The 15,606-nt window shown below is 39.4% G+C and overlaps 1 protein-coding gene across 24 annotated transcripts in view; it reads right to left on the bottom strand.

The window, feature by feature from the left end:
* Positions 1-15,606, bottom strand: part of adamts9 (ADAM metallopeptidase with thrombospondin type 1 motif, 9) — a 196,191-nt gene that overhangs the window by 83,954 nt on the left and 96,631 nt on the right. For 22 of the 24 annotated variants that reach the window (XM_057847191.1, XM_057847190.1, XM_057847206.1 and 19 more), the window contains 2 exons: positions 6,386-6,996; positions 5,830-6,218 (listed from right to left, as the gene is read on the bottom strand). The exons of 1 other annotated variant lie outside the window; for it this stretch is intronic. In XM_057847191.1, coding sequence (XP_057703174.1) covers positions 5,830-6,218; positions 6,386-6,482 — 486 coding nt within the window. In that variant the 5' untranslated portion in view covers positions 6,483-6,996. The remainder of the gene's footprint in view (positions 1-5,829; positions 6,219-6,385; positions 6,997-15,606) is intronic. One more of the 24 variants, XM_057847200.1, reaches the window with a different exon arrangement.

The following is a 15,606-nucleotide window of genomic DNA, read 5'->3' as shown; positions in this document are numbered from 1 at the left end:
GCTGCCATTGTCGGCGCCAGACGTTCAATCCATTTTGACTTGGACATCAATTGCCATCAACAGTACTGAAACATGAACATTCAGAGTAGACATGTGCCGATTACCAGTTTCAGGGTATACCGTGGTATGAAAATATCAAGGTGTCAAAACCGCAAACATTTTTTTCGTCATACCGTCCTTAAGATACAGTGGGGAGAACAAGTATTTGATACACTGACAATGGGAAACCCCATTGGCAGTGTATCAAATACTTGTTCTCCCCACTGTATTAGTTATTTTTTGTTCCAAAAATGTATGGAGAAATCCCTCACTTGCAGCTGCAAGGCTCAACCCTCCCCCACTAGTTGTTGCTCAGTGTCAGTGAGTCAGCTGTGCTACACCATGGCTAGAGGAGGTGAAACTCAAACTATTTTCCCCCATCGAAGAAAACAAAGCGCTGGTATGGGAATACTTCGGCTACAGAAAAGTTACAGATGGCTGCGGCTTAGAGGAGGAGGGCCAACTGACATGTAAAACATGAATGTGGAGGGTGGCAGCCGAGGAGGCAATACCTGCAATTAGGGTTGTTCCGATCATGTTTTTTTTGCTCCCGATCCGATTCCGATCATTTTAGTTTGAGTATCTGCCGATCCCGATATTTCCCGATCTGATTGCTTTTTTTTTGCTCTCGATTCAATTCCAATCATTCCCGATAATTTTTACCTATCATATACATTTTGGCAATGCATTAAGAAAAAAATGAATAAAACTCGGACGAATATATACATTCAACATACAGTACATAAGTACTGTATTTGTTTATTATGACAATAAATCCTCGAGATGGCATTTACATTATTAACATTCTTTCTGTGAGAGGGATCCACGGATAGAAAGACTTGTGACTTTGTATATTGTGACTAAATATTGCCATCTAGTGTATTTGTTGAGCTTTCAGTAAATGATACTGTAGACATGCCCCAATGCATGATGGGAAGTGGAACCATGACTCTGCGTAGTGCTACCAATTGATATATCTTCTCTGCGTTGGGAAATACAATAAGGTGTTAAGAAAAAGATCAATTGATACCTTGCTTCCCCACATTGATTCCCATGATATTTCTAATCGTAAGGAGGGGGATTGTAAGGCTTTAGCCAATTAAAATAAGCCTCCAAAGGCTGCCAAAATTCACTCTACTCATTTTACGCTGCCTTTTATCTCTCTTTATAGGTAAAACGGTGCCATTACAGATTGAGCGCGACAATGCGTGAGTGGGTCGTGCAACGCATGCCTTAATTGCGTTACATAGTTTAACGTGATACATTTTTTAAAAAACTTATTACTGCCGTTATAGGGATAAATTTGATAACCCTACCTTAAGCCTAAACTAACGACACTGGATGAGTGTAACATATTATGTCTGTAACGCTGAATACAATTTAAAAAACGATTAATTATATATAATATAAATTTTATAATATATAAAATAATATAAATATGTTTAAAAAAGGCATGGCCGATATTTTTTTGCCGATTCCGATACTTTGAAAGTGACGTGATCGGACCCACATCTCTACCTGCAATGTGATTTCGCATTTATACAAAATTAAAGGTTAGTCATGAATGTTTCCCACCAGCTACGAGAGTTAACTCCAGAGTGTTTTGTGTGTCTAGCGGTGGTAAAACGTGTTTTTTTTCTCTCTCTGGCAACTGTCTGTGTTGAGAAAGACAGTGTGTGTATAATGTTAACATGATACCAGTCAAACACACATGCTTTTTATGGAAAATAATTCAATTATTTTGTTCTGATGGTAATAATGTTGAGCTGCGGATGTGAGTTTAGGCTCACCTAAAGGACTGCATTTAAAAGAAAATTATTTAGAATATTTCAGTTTTTTTTTTTTTTTTTAATTTAAACTTAACATTATACTTATGTTCCAATTTGCTAATATGTTTGGAAAATAAAAATCCTTTTCAGTGGAAAAAAATCTTGTTGTTGTGTTTTTTCTTAAAAACCAAATATCTCAAAGTAACACATTTTAGAGCTGTAATTGCAATACTCTGATACCGTGAATCTGTGATATTTTGGCTTAAGGTTATCATACCATCAGAATATCATACTGGCACATGCCTAATTCACAGCCAGGCATCCCGGTTGAAATTGACTCGACGTCTATCGGCGTCAAAGACATGCAATGAGTTAAATACAATGAAAAAAAAAAGTTTCGATTGGGTGTCGCAAGTGCATATTTTTGTTTTACTCATTTTGACTTTAACTAATTTACCTACATTATAAAATAATAATATAAAACATACTATGATTATCAGTCATTTAAAATATATATATGGCAGAAAACACTCAGGTGACTTGAAGTTCCGCTCTGAGACCCCCAATTTGACCAAATTTTAAAATGGTCCGATACGGATGTGTGATACATCATTGGAAAGCTTAAAATCTCAATTTTCTGGGGGAAGAAAAAATTTGAACAGGAGGGCATTTAAAAAAAAAAAAAAAAATAGACAGCAAAACCCTATCTGGAGGTAAGAGCACGCAAGAGTAGAATTACAGACGCCATGACTTTAACGAGATATTATAGCGTACTTACCTTATTTTGATCCAAAAACTCCATGTAGCATGTATTACTGAGTGTCAAGACACAAGTGTGAATGTCCACAGCTGGATTTTTGAGGGGTTTTTATCGGTGAAACATGGTAATATAACAAGGGTCGCGATGCAGAAATCGCAGACATCAAGGAGTGGTTAGTGAAGTGGTTTTTCTTTTTCATATATTTACCCTTTTAAACTTTTTTCTCCTTCCATTTTTCTTTGTTTGGATCGATTATTTATCATCTAACATATCAGAGAAAATGCGACAGTAACTGTAACATGTTTGTAACTTTTTTACAGACACCATTTTTTTCATTGTGACGTCATTTGTTTAAAAGTTTAAAATATGCGAGTGAAAATTTTTTTTTAAGTTTTTTTTTTTTTTTTTAACTAAATATTAGACATCAATTAATGATTCTAAGCTAAAAATGACAGACAGTTTGCATAATAAATATAATTAATTATCTTCGTTTTATGGCTGGGTTGAAACAAAAGTAGTTGCGCGACATCTGTAAACGGGGTTTCCAGGGTAAAACGGACAAATTAAAAATAGTTTGGGGGCTTAATGCGCCATGAATCGGCTATGGCAGTATATAGACATATTGTTCTATCGAACACAACAGTTGTTTTGGCTTGAAATACAGCAGTTTCTTTGAAAGAGGGGTGCAAGAGCAGAAACTGCTTTTCAGTCTTATCTGTGTTTTCCGCCATGTACAGTGGGAAAACCCATTGTCAGTGTATCAAATACTTGTTCTCCCCACTGTATGTGTATATATACAGTATGTGTGTGTATATATATATATATATATATATATATATATATATATATATATATATATATATATATAAAATATATACACACTCACCGGCCACTTTATTAGGTACACCAGGCTAGTAACGGGTTGGACCCCCTTTTGCCTTCAGAGCTGCCTCAATTCTTCGTGGCATAGATTCAACAAGGTGCTGGAAGCATTTCTCAGAGAGTTTGGTCCATATTGACATGATGGTATCTCACAGTTTGTGCAGATTTGTCAGCTGCACATCCAAGATGCGAAACTCCCGGTCCACCACATCCCAAAGATGCTCTATTGGATTGAGATCTGGTGACTGTGGAGGCCATTTGAGTACAGTGAACTCATTGTCATGCTCAAGAAACCAGTCTGAGATGATTCCAGCTTTATGACATGGCACATTATCCTGCTGAAAGTAGCCATCAGAAGTTGGGTACATAGTGGTCATAAAGGGATGGACATGGTCAGCAACAATACTCAGGTAGGCTGTGGCGTTCCAACGATGCTCAATTGGTACCAAGGGGCCCAAAGAGTGCCATGAAAATATTCCCCACACCATTACACCACCACCAGCCTGAACCGTTAATACAAGGCAGGATGGATCCACGGTTTCATGTTGTTGACGCCAAATTCTGACCCTACCATCCGAATGTCGCTGCAGAAATGGAGACTCATCAGACCAGGCAACGTTTTTCCAATCTTCTATTGTCCAATTTCTATGAGCTTTTGCAAATTGTAGCCTCAGTTTCCTGTTCTTAGCTGAAAGGAGTGGCACCCAGCGTGGTCTTCTGCTGCTGTAGCCCATCTGCCTCAAAGTTCGACGTACTGTGCGTTCATAGATGCTCTTCTGCCTACCTTGGTTCTAACAGGTGGTTATTTGAGTCTCTGTTGCCTTTCTATCAGCTCGAACCAGTCCGGCCATTCTCCTCTGACCTCTGGCATTTCCGCCCACAGAACTGCCGCTCACTGGATATTTTTTCTTTTTCGGACCATTCTCTGTAAACCCTAGAGATGGTTGTGCGTGAAAATCCCAGTAGATCAGCAGTTTCTGAAATACTCAGACCAGCCCTTCTGGCACCAACAACCATGCCACGTTCAAAGTCACTCAAATCAACTTTCTTCCCCGTACTGATGCTCGGTTTGAACTGCAGGGGATTGTCTTAAACCATGTCTACATGCCTAAATGCACTGAGTTGCCGCCATGTGATTGGCTGATTAGAAATTAAGTGTTAACGAGCAGTTGGACAGGTGTACCTAATAAAGTGGCCGGTGAGTGTATATATATATATATATATATATATATATATATATATATATATATATATATATATATATATATATATATATATATATATATTAGGGCTGTCAAAATTATCGCGTTAACGGGCGGTAATTAATTTTTTAAATTAATCACGTTAAAATATTTGACGCAATTAACGCACATGCCCCGCTCAGAGAGATTTAAATGACAGTACAGTGAACTGCCCACTTGTTAATTGTGTTTTATGGAGTTTTGCTGCCCTCTGCTGGCGTTTGGGTGCAACTGATTTTATAGGCTTCAGCACCCAAGTAATTATTGACATCAACAATGGCGGGCTACTAGTTTATTTTTTGATTTTTTGAAATTTTACAAATTTTATTAAAACGAAAATATGAAGAGGGGTTTTAATATAAAATTTCTATAACTTGTACTCAAATGTATCTTTTAAGAACTACAAGTCTTTCTATCCATGGATCGCTTTAACAAAATGTTAATAATGGTAATGCCATCTTGTTGATTTATTGTTATAATAAACAAATACAGTCCTTATGTACCGTATGTTAATCGTTTGATAGCCCTAATATATATATATATATATATATATATATATATATATATATATATATATATATATATGTGTGTGTGTGTGTGTGTGTATGTATGTATATATTATAATAATTGCTCTTTATACTTGCCCTATAAGGGTTAAAGTCCTTATGTGTCAACTTTTGAATAGCTGCCCACTGTCAAATAGGGTTACATTACTTTGAGTACTGTTACTGTACTGTGTAGGAGTGGGGCTGCGCAGTGGTGACGTCATCAGCGCGCGTACTCGTTCCGTAGTGGCGTGCGTAAACACGTCAGCGACTACCGGGAGAAGAGAGCAGAGCAGACCAAAGGCATGTGGAGAAGGAGCACTTTGCAGCAGACGTTCAAAACGTGACGTATCTGCGCAGCCATTGGCTAACTTGACACTTTTTTAGGCTGTTATATCAGCACAGGGGGAAAAAGATACATCAACTTTAGTGTACGATGGTTTGCATCATTACATGTCCTTACGTAGCGCAAGTAAAAGCAAAACTAACTTGTGAAAGTTAGACAGAGTTTTAAATGTCCAGGGGGAAATTATAGAATAGAAATTGAGTGTACGGTGAAAAGTTGGATATGTTTCAGTGCTTAAAAAACTCACCAGTCCGGAGCACAAACTGATGACTGCGGCGTGCTCCGACTTCGCATTGACTTGTCCTTTATAAAAGCAATGTCTTAATTCGGTGTCCTCCTCCTCATTCTCATCCTCCCAGTCTGTCACGTTATCTCCTCTGAGTACTCCTAGTATTGTCACAGTGTATAGGGGCGCGATAAATCCCGAGTCCAGCGTGAGGTTGAGGTGATAATTCTGTCCAAAAGCAGAAATCCTGTAGTGGATATTTGGAGAGGCCCAGTGCTCCGTCGTGTTTTCGCTATTCGTGTCCAAACTTCGCCTTTTCCTCTTAAAGTGCACGCTGCTTGGGAACTTGTCACCGGCTCCGTCCACTCGCACCGGTGTGACAATCTCATAGGCGCCGATCTCCTCTTTTACTTGACATATAAGCACAACATTGAGGAATGTTAGTTAAAAAAAAGAAAAAAAAAAGTTGAGCGCAGTACAAAGTGCGATGCTCAAAACATTGCTTTGACTCATTCATTCACATAAGCCCACTTTGTGGCAAAGTAGGACTAATAATCAATACTGAGAAATTATTTACCTGTACTTGGCTTCAATAGCAGTGTCCTCGTGGATGCGTCTGCAGTTAATAAATCAGGGAATAGCAGGAATCCCAAGCCCCAGAAGAGCACATGCATGATTGTCCACGTTCAGAGGAGAGCGGCAGCTTGTACTCCTGCTAGTCCTAATAATAACACCAACAATAACACTAATAATAAATACTAATAATAATCTACTCCCCTGTTCACTCCTGCATTTCTGCCCGTGGCCCCCCCGTCACATCCAACTAAATGTGTTATCCTCGACTCTCGTGTAGATGTTCTATGGCCGGCGAGGTACACTGCTGTTGGGACGTGAGAGCTCCGCAATTTCCCAAGCCAGCCAACATGCATACTGCACAGAGGGGTGGGCTGCTCCAAAGAGGTCTGCTCCGCTACAGTGTGTGTGTGCAGCCTGGCGCAAGTCTGCACCAGTTCTCTCCCCCAACGAGGGCGGGATCAGACAGCCAAGGTACACTTGTGCATAAGCCATTCCCGAGAACTGGACCAGAGGGTGGTCGTAGGTCCGTGTGCCTCTCGGGTGCCATGTGTACTATGCTGCAGTGTGTGTTTTAATCACCAACAGCCAGGGGTCCCCATGATCACACTGGGCCTAAAGGAATTCACACAAGAAATTCAAATTATGTGATAATAACTTACTTTCTAAAGTTTGGGGTTAATCTGGTTTTAAAATGAGTGGGAACTTGCAGCGGTGCAGAACAGTGACCATGACAGTAAGGTGGGGGCCCCAAATAGAAAATACCTGCCCTCAGGCTACTGGTGACTTATTTTAGCGTGGCGGGAGATTTAATAGTTGATGAGAGTGAGAAAATGCAAACTGGCAAGCAGCAGAGCCATATACAGTAGTGGTTTGAGCTAGTAAGTAGGTGCTGGAAAAGGGATTGAAAGGGGATCATGGTAATGGCTTTAAGAGCTATAGCCTCCTTGGGTGGACAATACAGCCTGTATGGATGCCTTTATGGTTCCTTTGTTATTTAGAGGATCAAAGAATGGGCTCCCTTGCACCATTCATGAAACACCACCACCTCAACTATAACACACACAAAGTGTTTTTTTATTACCTTGGTACTACGACAGCAATTAATTTCAATTCATTCCATGACAAAGTACATCAAAGTATCTTGTAAATCACAATGTTTTTCATTTTCCTTATCAGGCGGAGTTTGACTTTTTTTGGCGGGGGGGCAAAACATGTTGATGACCCTGAAACGCATTGTCAGCAATAAACTAAATTGTCCGTAGGTATGAGTGTTTGTGTGAATGGTTGTATGTCCCCTTGTGCCCTGCGATTGGCTGGCAACCAGTTCAGGGTGTACCCTACCTACTGCCTGTAGTTAGCTGGGATAGGCTCCAGCACCTCCACGACCCTCGTGAGGAAAAGCGGCATGGAAAATGAATGAATAAATGAATGAAAATTAATTTACAAGATATATGCTCGGATAGTAACTTAGCCCACTCTTAAGCCTAAGTTATGCTCCTGCGTTGCGGTGACGGCAAAGTGACTACGGGGTCATTGAGCATTCGATAGTTCTGCGTGAGGGAATGCGTTGCTGTGTAATTCACCGCCAAGCCACTAGAGGGGTGTGGCGTTATGCTTGTACGGTTTTGGGGCATGCTTGTTGACTTCTGTTAGTCTAGTTTAACGGAGAAAAAATAAACCATGCAAGATGATACACTTGAATGTAAATCTTCAGCTCATCAACATTGAATAAATGTTGATCATACAAATGTTGAGGGGCAGGCAGAAGACGGTTTCAAGGCAGTCTGGCCGACTTTTTATGCCGCACAGAGAGTTCTAGACTCGGGTGGAGACCAGCTAGCTGTGGCGGCTAGCTTCAAACTGGAGTCGAGCACTGCATCCAAGGTGTACAAAGCCCTCCAGCCCGATTTATTTGCCGTGTCCTACAACCAGCCAGTGGGAAGCCATAGCAGATTTATGGCGGCTATGGAACTTCCCAAACTGCGTTTAAAGCCTCGATGTTAACGTTATCATAAAAGCACCGAGGCACTCTCAATCAGTGATGATGTATCGAATGTGAACTGTCTGTTGTGGAAAATTAAACATCAAAACAACTCTTATGACACACAAACTTTTGCTTTATTCTTCATGAACTTGAAGTGTGACACGTAAATAAGTCACAGACTCACAGCAAATATATGTACCAGGGCTGTCAAAATTATCGCGTTAACGCGCGGTAATTATTTTTTTAAATTAATCACGTTAAAATATTTGACGCAATTAACGCACATGCCCCGCTCAAACAGATTAAAATGACAGTGTCATGTCCATTTGTTACTTGTGTTTTTTTGTTTTGTTGCCCTCTGCTGGCGTTTGGGTGCGACTGATTTTATGGGTTTAAGCATCATGAGCATTGTGTAATTATTGACATCAACAATGGTGAGCTACTAGTTTATTTCTTGATTGAAATTTTTATAAATTTTATTAAAACGAAAACATTAAGAGGGGTTTTAATATAACATTTCTATAACTTTACTAACATTTATCTTTTAAGAACTACAAGTCTTTCTATCCATGAATCGCTTTAACAGAATATTAATGTTAATGCCATCTTGTTGATTTATTGTTATAATAAACAAATACAGTACTTATGTACAGTATGTTGAATGTATATATTTGTCTTGTGTCTTATCTTTCCATTCCAACAATAATTTACAGAAAAATATGGCATATTTTATAGATGGTTTGAATTGCAATTAATTACGATTAATTAATTTTTAAGCTGTGAATAACCCGATTAAAAATTTTAATCGTTAGACAGCCCTAATATGTACACGATAAATGATGAAGTGCACCAACCAAAAATATGACATAAAGTGATAAAAAGCTGGCATTTTTTGGCCGACTGGGTCACCGCTTCGTGTGACCATTCGATTCCGAACACACACATACTTGTGTGGTCCTTCAATTCTTTTATTCAATCGCTGGCTGACCTCCAGCCCCATATTTTCAGCAATCTACTCCCACGGATTGCTTGCCACTTGACAATCTTAATAATGTCTTTACGAGCCATTGTAGAAGTTGTCGTACTTGCTCTTCGTTGATACTCTCGTCGGCTTGGTCCATTTTTGCGTGTACAAAAATAATGTTTGAGAATGGCTGTGATTTTGCGCTGAACTGGAAACAACTGTCTGAGCGGACCAATCATAGTCCATTTCCACCACGTCACACGCGTTGACGCGAAGTCAGAAAAAAAAGAAGGACCCAGAGAGGCTATGGCGCAGGGTCATAAATCGGGTCTTCCTTGATGGCGCAGGTCTGATGCGGAAGCATAACTCGACCTTTACTCATACATACTTGCATCCGAGCTGTGTGTGAGCACGCGTGTTTTTCTGTCTTACTTAGTGGAGAAGTAGACGCCGCATCCTTTTCGACTGAATATTCCAGCCACAATCTGTCCTCAGGTGGTTTTGGCTAAGCATAGCAAATGGCCGTCTCCAAGATGCTAGTCACATCATGTGTTCGAAAAATAATTTTGACCCATTATAAAAATGTTTTTTTTGGTCAATTCATTCATTTTTGTTGTTTTATTGCTTTACAACTTTTATAGACAACGTTTTACTGGCAAAGTCTTAATTTTAAATTCATATATAGGAAGTCAATTACATGCAATGACATTTTTGGCCAACGGGGGGGCTAAATTGGCCCCCCTTAATCTCAGTGTATGATTAAAGTATAGTGACAATGTAAAGAATGAAACTAGTCAAGTGTAGATGAATGTCACACACTCACATTTAGTGTTTTTTTTTTTTTTTCCCCAAACAATGGGGTGGGTGGCCTCGGAATGGTAAAGGCACCTGGGTTGGCAATTGATCACATTGCTAGCTCAGTATTAAGCTGCGTTTCCACTGAGTGGTCCGATACGGACCGGTCAGTAATCAGGATAGTCTGACAGTTCCATACTATACCCTAAAAAGTTGTGGTTTGTTTCCATGTGAAGGATGAGTCAGTATGGCATCTTATTAAGCACAATATATACGTCTAAAAAGTATACACAGCCGAAGACGGGTGTTCTTTTTCCTCCTATTTCTGGATTTTAGATGTTTTTTCAAGCTGGGTTTTAGAGAAGACTGCAGGTAGCAGGAGAAATCGGCATGCTGTCTTTGACAACAACTAGAATGACTTATTGAGAGAATAAAGACAATATTTTACGGTAAACTAAACGTTTGAAGTAAATATAATATAAAATCCGAAGATCAAATTTACACTCATTACCCTGTTGTTAACAGTTAAAATTTGTCGCCAGTAATTTAAGCGCAAATCTCCGGCATTTGTGTTTTGAAGTACATGTCTTAGCCGTGTTCTTTAACCCTCATTCACTTACCAATGGTTTGAGCTATTGGCCAGGCAAACAAGTAATAGGAAAACATCTGAGCCCAACTTCTTGAACTCAAAAGTGTTATGAAACGGCGAGCCGTTATATCTGGATCCAAACACAGACGTGGAAGTTTGTAGTATTTATTATTTCAAAACGAGAACTTAGGGAGCACGGCAGAACACGCGAGAAAAAATACAAAACAAAAATGGCACGAACAGAGTCGGCGAGAGAACCAAGGGGAAGGCAACAATGGTCAGAAAAGGCTTGAACAAATAATAGCAAAGTCCAACAAAAATACCAGCACAACAACGTGATAACAAAGAATACAACCGTAAAAGGCAAGCGATCTCGAGATGACGCATACAGCGGGAAGCAAGCAAGTAATAGTCCGACACTTGCAGATGGTGACAGGCATCCATAAATATTGCGCTTTACTAATGCAGCACAGGTGTGTTGCAGTGCCCGCCCATCCGGCTCAATCAGGTGCTGAATGAAAAAAAAAGTAACTGAGAACGCACACAAACATGACAAAAAGTGTACACAAGACTTGTGTACTTCAGCCAGAGGTTGCGCTAGACATTTTCGTTGTCTGTCATTTTGACTGACAGGGTCTTAAAATCCGGTCATAATCTATTTTTACCCGTCACTTAAATTTTTAAAATGATAATGATGACATATTCAATAGTATTTAGTTTTCATTCATTTTAATTAATATTGTAACGCTTGTTTGGCGGCGAAAAATTAGACAGGGAAGTCGTGGTATTTTTCTCCCTCTTTTTACTCTGCTTACCGCCAACAACACCAACAAAACAACAACTCCACCCCGAAAGAAAAAGAGGCAACTATATAGACCCCAATCACCAACGTCACACAATGATCTTAATTGTGGTTGTCAGCCCAAAATCTTCTAAATATATATTAAATGCATCTTACCAGATATAAAATGACTACTACATAGTCTGTGGGGATCGTTTGGTGCCCAGATTTCTTGTCGAATTACAGCAGTCCATCTCGCTCTCCTCTTCGGGTCTCTCAGAATACAGTAGAACTTCAAGTCTCTCCGTCTATCTTCTCTGTTACTGCAACCAACCGCCACACACGCCTTCACCATTTTGATTATTAATGTTAACGAGCAGAAAAACACGCCGTAATAGGAGGCATGTACGTAGCGGTAATGTGTAAACACGACGAGCTGACGGACAATATGGCGGCTCCAGTCAGGGGGGCGGAGTTGTGACATCATGTGATTGGGGTCTATACACAGGCGGCAATCTAGTCCACCAATTGGATGATGCGCTGACACACCGGGTGCACCAATAAGAACCTCGCGTTGATGTGTCAATCACGGTGCCGCCGCCAGACCCCGGTGACGCTACAATATTCTGATAGAATAGCCAACGACGTCATGCATTAAGAGAGACAATAGCTAATTAATATGCTCACTCGCCACCCTGTGGTCTGGGGTGTGAATTGCAACCTGTCAAAATGACGGACGGACTTCAGTTTTTTCCGTCACCGTTTTAAAAAACCGGTCAACGATGGAAAATATTCGGTTAACGCGACCCCTGACTGCAGCACATCGGAAGAAATGTTTTTGTACTTGTGCAACCATCGCATTGGATACATCAAAAAGACGAACCTGGACTGTCGTGTTTAGCCATTGACAAAAAAAGCTGTTTTTCAAATAATTTTCCTCCTGTTTGTTTACAAGGTGTAATAGTTTGTGCTGTATACTGTATATCGTTGGTTTCTTCTGAACATTTACACTTCTGTATACTCAGGGGTGAAAGTGGGCAGGAACTTTATGGAACACTGTTCCGGTATAAAATTCGGGGGTGGAACGGTGCCTTGATCCCAAAAAATATGACAACTGTCAAATCTCCATGTTTAAAAAAACAACAAACTGCCAGGGTGCCACACACGCATCTCCAAAGAGAATCTACTAACATAAGATATACATACACAATTGTTAACAACAAGCCTAATAAAGAGCTTGTGTATTGTCATTTGTTTCCACTGATATTTATTATTTTTTTATTCCACGGAGTTCTCCTGGCGTGTGTATCAGAGTCAGACGACTCGTGTCGATGTGTGCATGCGCCCAGCAAAGCCTAGAATCAGTTGTCTGTCCAATTGGCTGACATACTGACTGGCGATCAGCATGGATAGTTAGATCTGATTGGTTCAAATGCACATGTTGCTTGGACAACAAAAAAAAGACAAGCTTTTGAATTAATGCGATAAAAAGAGGCAACGCAACGGAAAATTGATCAGATCTTTAAGAGAAATTATAGTTCAAGAGGCTTCTATATTTTATTTGCTCTGATGGAGAGGTTCAGAACATCTTCCATTTTATATTACCTGACCCCAGAAATAATGAACACAAAATTAAGATTTTTTTTTTTTTTTTTTTTGAAACCTTAATGTGGACCTTAAACATAATATAATAGATTTTTTAAAAATAGTTTTTAAAAATGTTCCCTATTTTGTATCATAAATATTACATTAAGCAATACATGCAGTCTTGTGGTGAAACAAATATACAGTAATTTTCGGACTACAAGGCGCACCTGACTGTAAGCCACCCTCCACCAAATTTGACACGGAAACGGCATTTTTTTGTAGATAAGCGGCACTGGACTATAAGCCGCAGCAGTCCTCACTGCATTATGGGATATCTACACCATAAGATATTCACCGCTAACACTTTTGTTGACTGTGGCATCATAAGACTGTCATAAGACCAAATTAATCACCATTAAGCTTTGAACCAATTGGCTGCAAAGTTTCATTGCTTCAAGAAGATTCATTTGGTCATTACTGCTCCCTTGGGGGAGATCATCAACCTCTGCTGCCACCACTGTTGTCATCCAACATGCCTCCTAGCATGCATTGCAGATGTAAATAACAATCAAAATTCAAGTTGTCATCCAACATGCCTCCTAGCATGCTGCAGATGTAAATAACAATCAAATTCATGTTCTGTGCTAATTATTTCTTCAGTTACTGTTCTAGTTGTTTCATTAATTGCTATTTATGGTGTTTGGTAACACTTTATTTGACAGTAGCACCATAAGACTGTCATAAGACCATCATACTTTTGAAATGACACTGCGATGAGCATTAATGAATGCTTATGACAGATGTAATTTTGTGTCATCCGGCAAATTATCTCACTTTTAAATGGATGTGAAAGATCCGAGCTGGACATAAATGGAGTTAGTGACATAATTTGCCGGATGACACTTAATGAGAGCTGTCATAACCATTCATTAATGCCCTTGATTGTGTAATGTCATAATTATGACGGTCTTTTGGCAGTCTTATGAGGTGCTGTCAAATAAAGTGTTAACCATTTACCCAAATAAATCCACATATACAGTAAAACACACTGGACTATAATCCACAGGATTGAAAATGAGGGAAAAAAGTAGCGGCTTATTGTCTGAAAATTACGGTCACTAAAGTGTGATTGAACACAATAAGGTTTTAAACTTTTTTTTTTTTTTTTAACTGCAATTAGGTCCAGAAATTTTTGTCTCAAATGTGATACATTTGACAACATATGTAGTTAATGTGCACGTTGGACTTATTTTTGTTCATTTACCTATGTTAGGCTACTTATTTATATACTTGTAATGTAAAAAGGTCAATGTTTGCGTTATCTTCAAAATATATTCCATTTCACTGTGCATAATGTAATTCATTTGTACTTAATTTTGTCATTGTATGTTACTTTTTATTTAATAATATGTAACTCAATGTTTACTTTATTTTCAATTTTAATGTACTGTGCAGCCTACAGTGCCTTGCAAAAGTATTCGGCCCCCTTGAATCTTGCAACCTTTCGCCACATTTCAGGCTTCAAACATAAAGATATGAAATTTAATTTTTTTGTCAAGAATCAACAACAAGTGGGACACAATCGTGAAGTGGAACATTTATTGGATAATTTAAACTTTTTTAACAAATAAAAAACTTAAAAGTGGGGCGTGCAATATTATTCGGCCCCTTTACTTTCAGTGCAGCAAACTCACTCCAGAAGTTCAGTGAGGATCTCTGAATGATCCATAATAGAATCCAAATGTTTGTAATCAAGTCTCCATATAAATGCACCTGCTCTGTGATAGTCTCAGGGTTCTGTTTAAAGTGCAGAGAGCATTATGAAAACCAAGGAACACACCAGGCAGGTCCGGGATACTGTTGTGGAGAAGTTTAAAGCCGGATTTGGATACAAAAAGATTTCCCAAGCTTTAAACATTTCAAAGAGCACTGTGCAAGCCATCATATTGAAATGGAAGGAGCGTCAGACCACTGCAAATCTACCAAGACCCGGCCGTCCTTCCAAACTTTCTTCTCAAACAAGGAGAAAACTGATCAGAGATGCAGCCAAGAGGCCCATGATCACTCAGGATGAACTGCAGAGATCTACAGCTGAGGTGGGAGAGTCTGTCCATAGGACAACAATCAGTCGTACACTGCACAAATCTGGCCTTTATGGAAGAGTGGCAAGAAGAAAGCCATTTCTCAAAGATATCCATAAAAAGTCTCGTTTAAAGTTTGCCACAAGCAACCTGGGAGACACACCAAAAATGTGGAAGAAGGTGCTCTGGTCAGATGAAACCAAAATTGAACTTTTTGGCCACAATGCAAAACGATATGTTTGGCGTAAAAGCAACACAGCTCATCACCCTGAACACACCATCCCCACTGTCAAACATGATGGTGGCAGCATCATGGTTTGGGCCTGCTTTTCTTCAGCAGGGACAGGGAAGATGGTTAAAATTGACGGGAAGATGGATGCAGCCAAATACAGGAACATTCTGGAAGAAAACCTGTTGGTATCTGCACAAGACCTGAGACTG

Source organism: Corythoichthys intestinalis, chromosome 9 (genome assembly GCF_030265065.1).
Source record: "Corythoichthys intestinalis isolate RoL2023-P3 chromosome 9, ASM3026506v1, whole genome shotgun sequence".
NCBI lineage: Eukaryota > Metazoa > Chordata > Actinopteri > Syngnathiformes > Syngnathidae > Corythoichthys > Corythoichthys intestinalis.
Note: the sequence above shows the minus strand (reverse complement) of the source record. Positions and strands in the feature narration are given on the sequence as shown.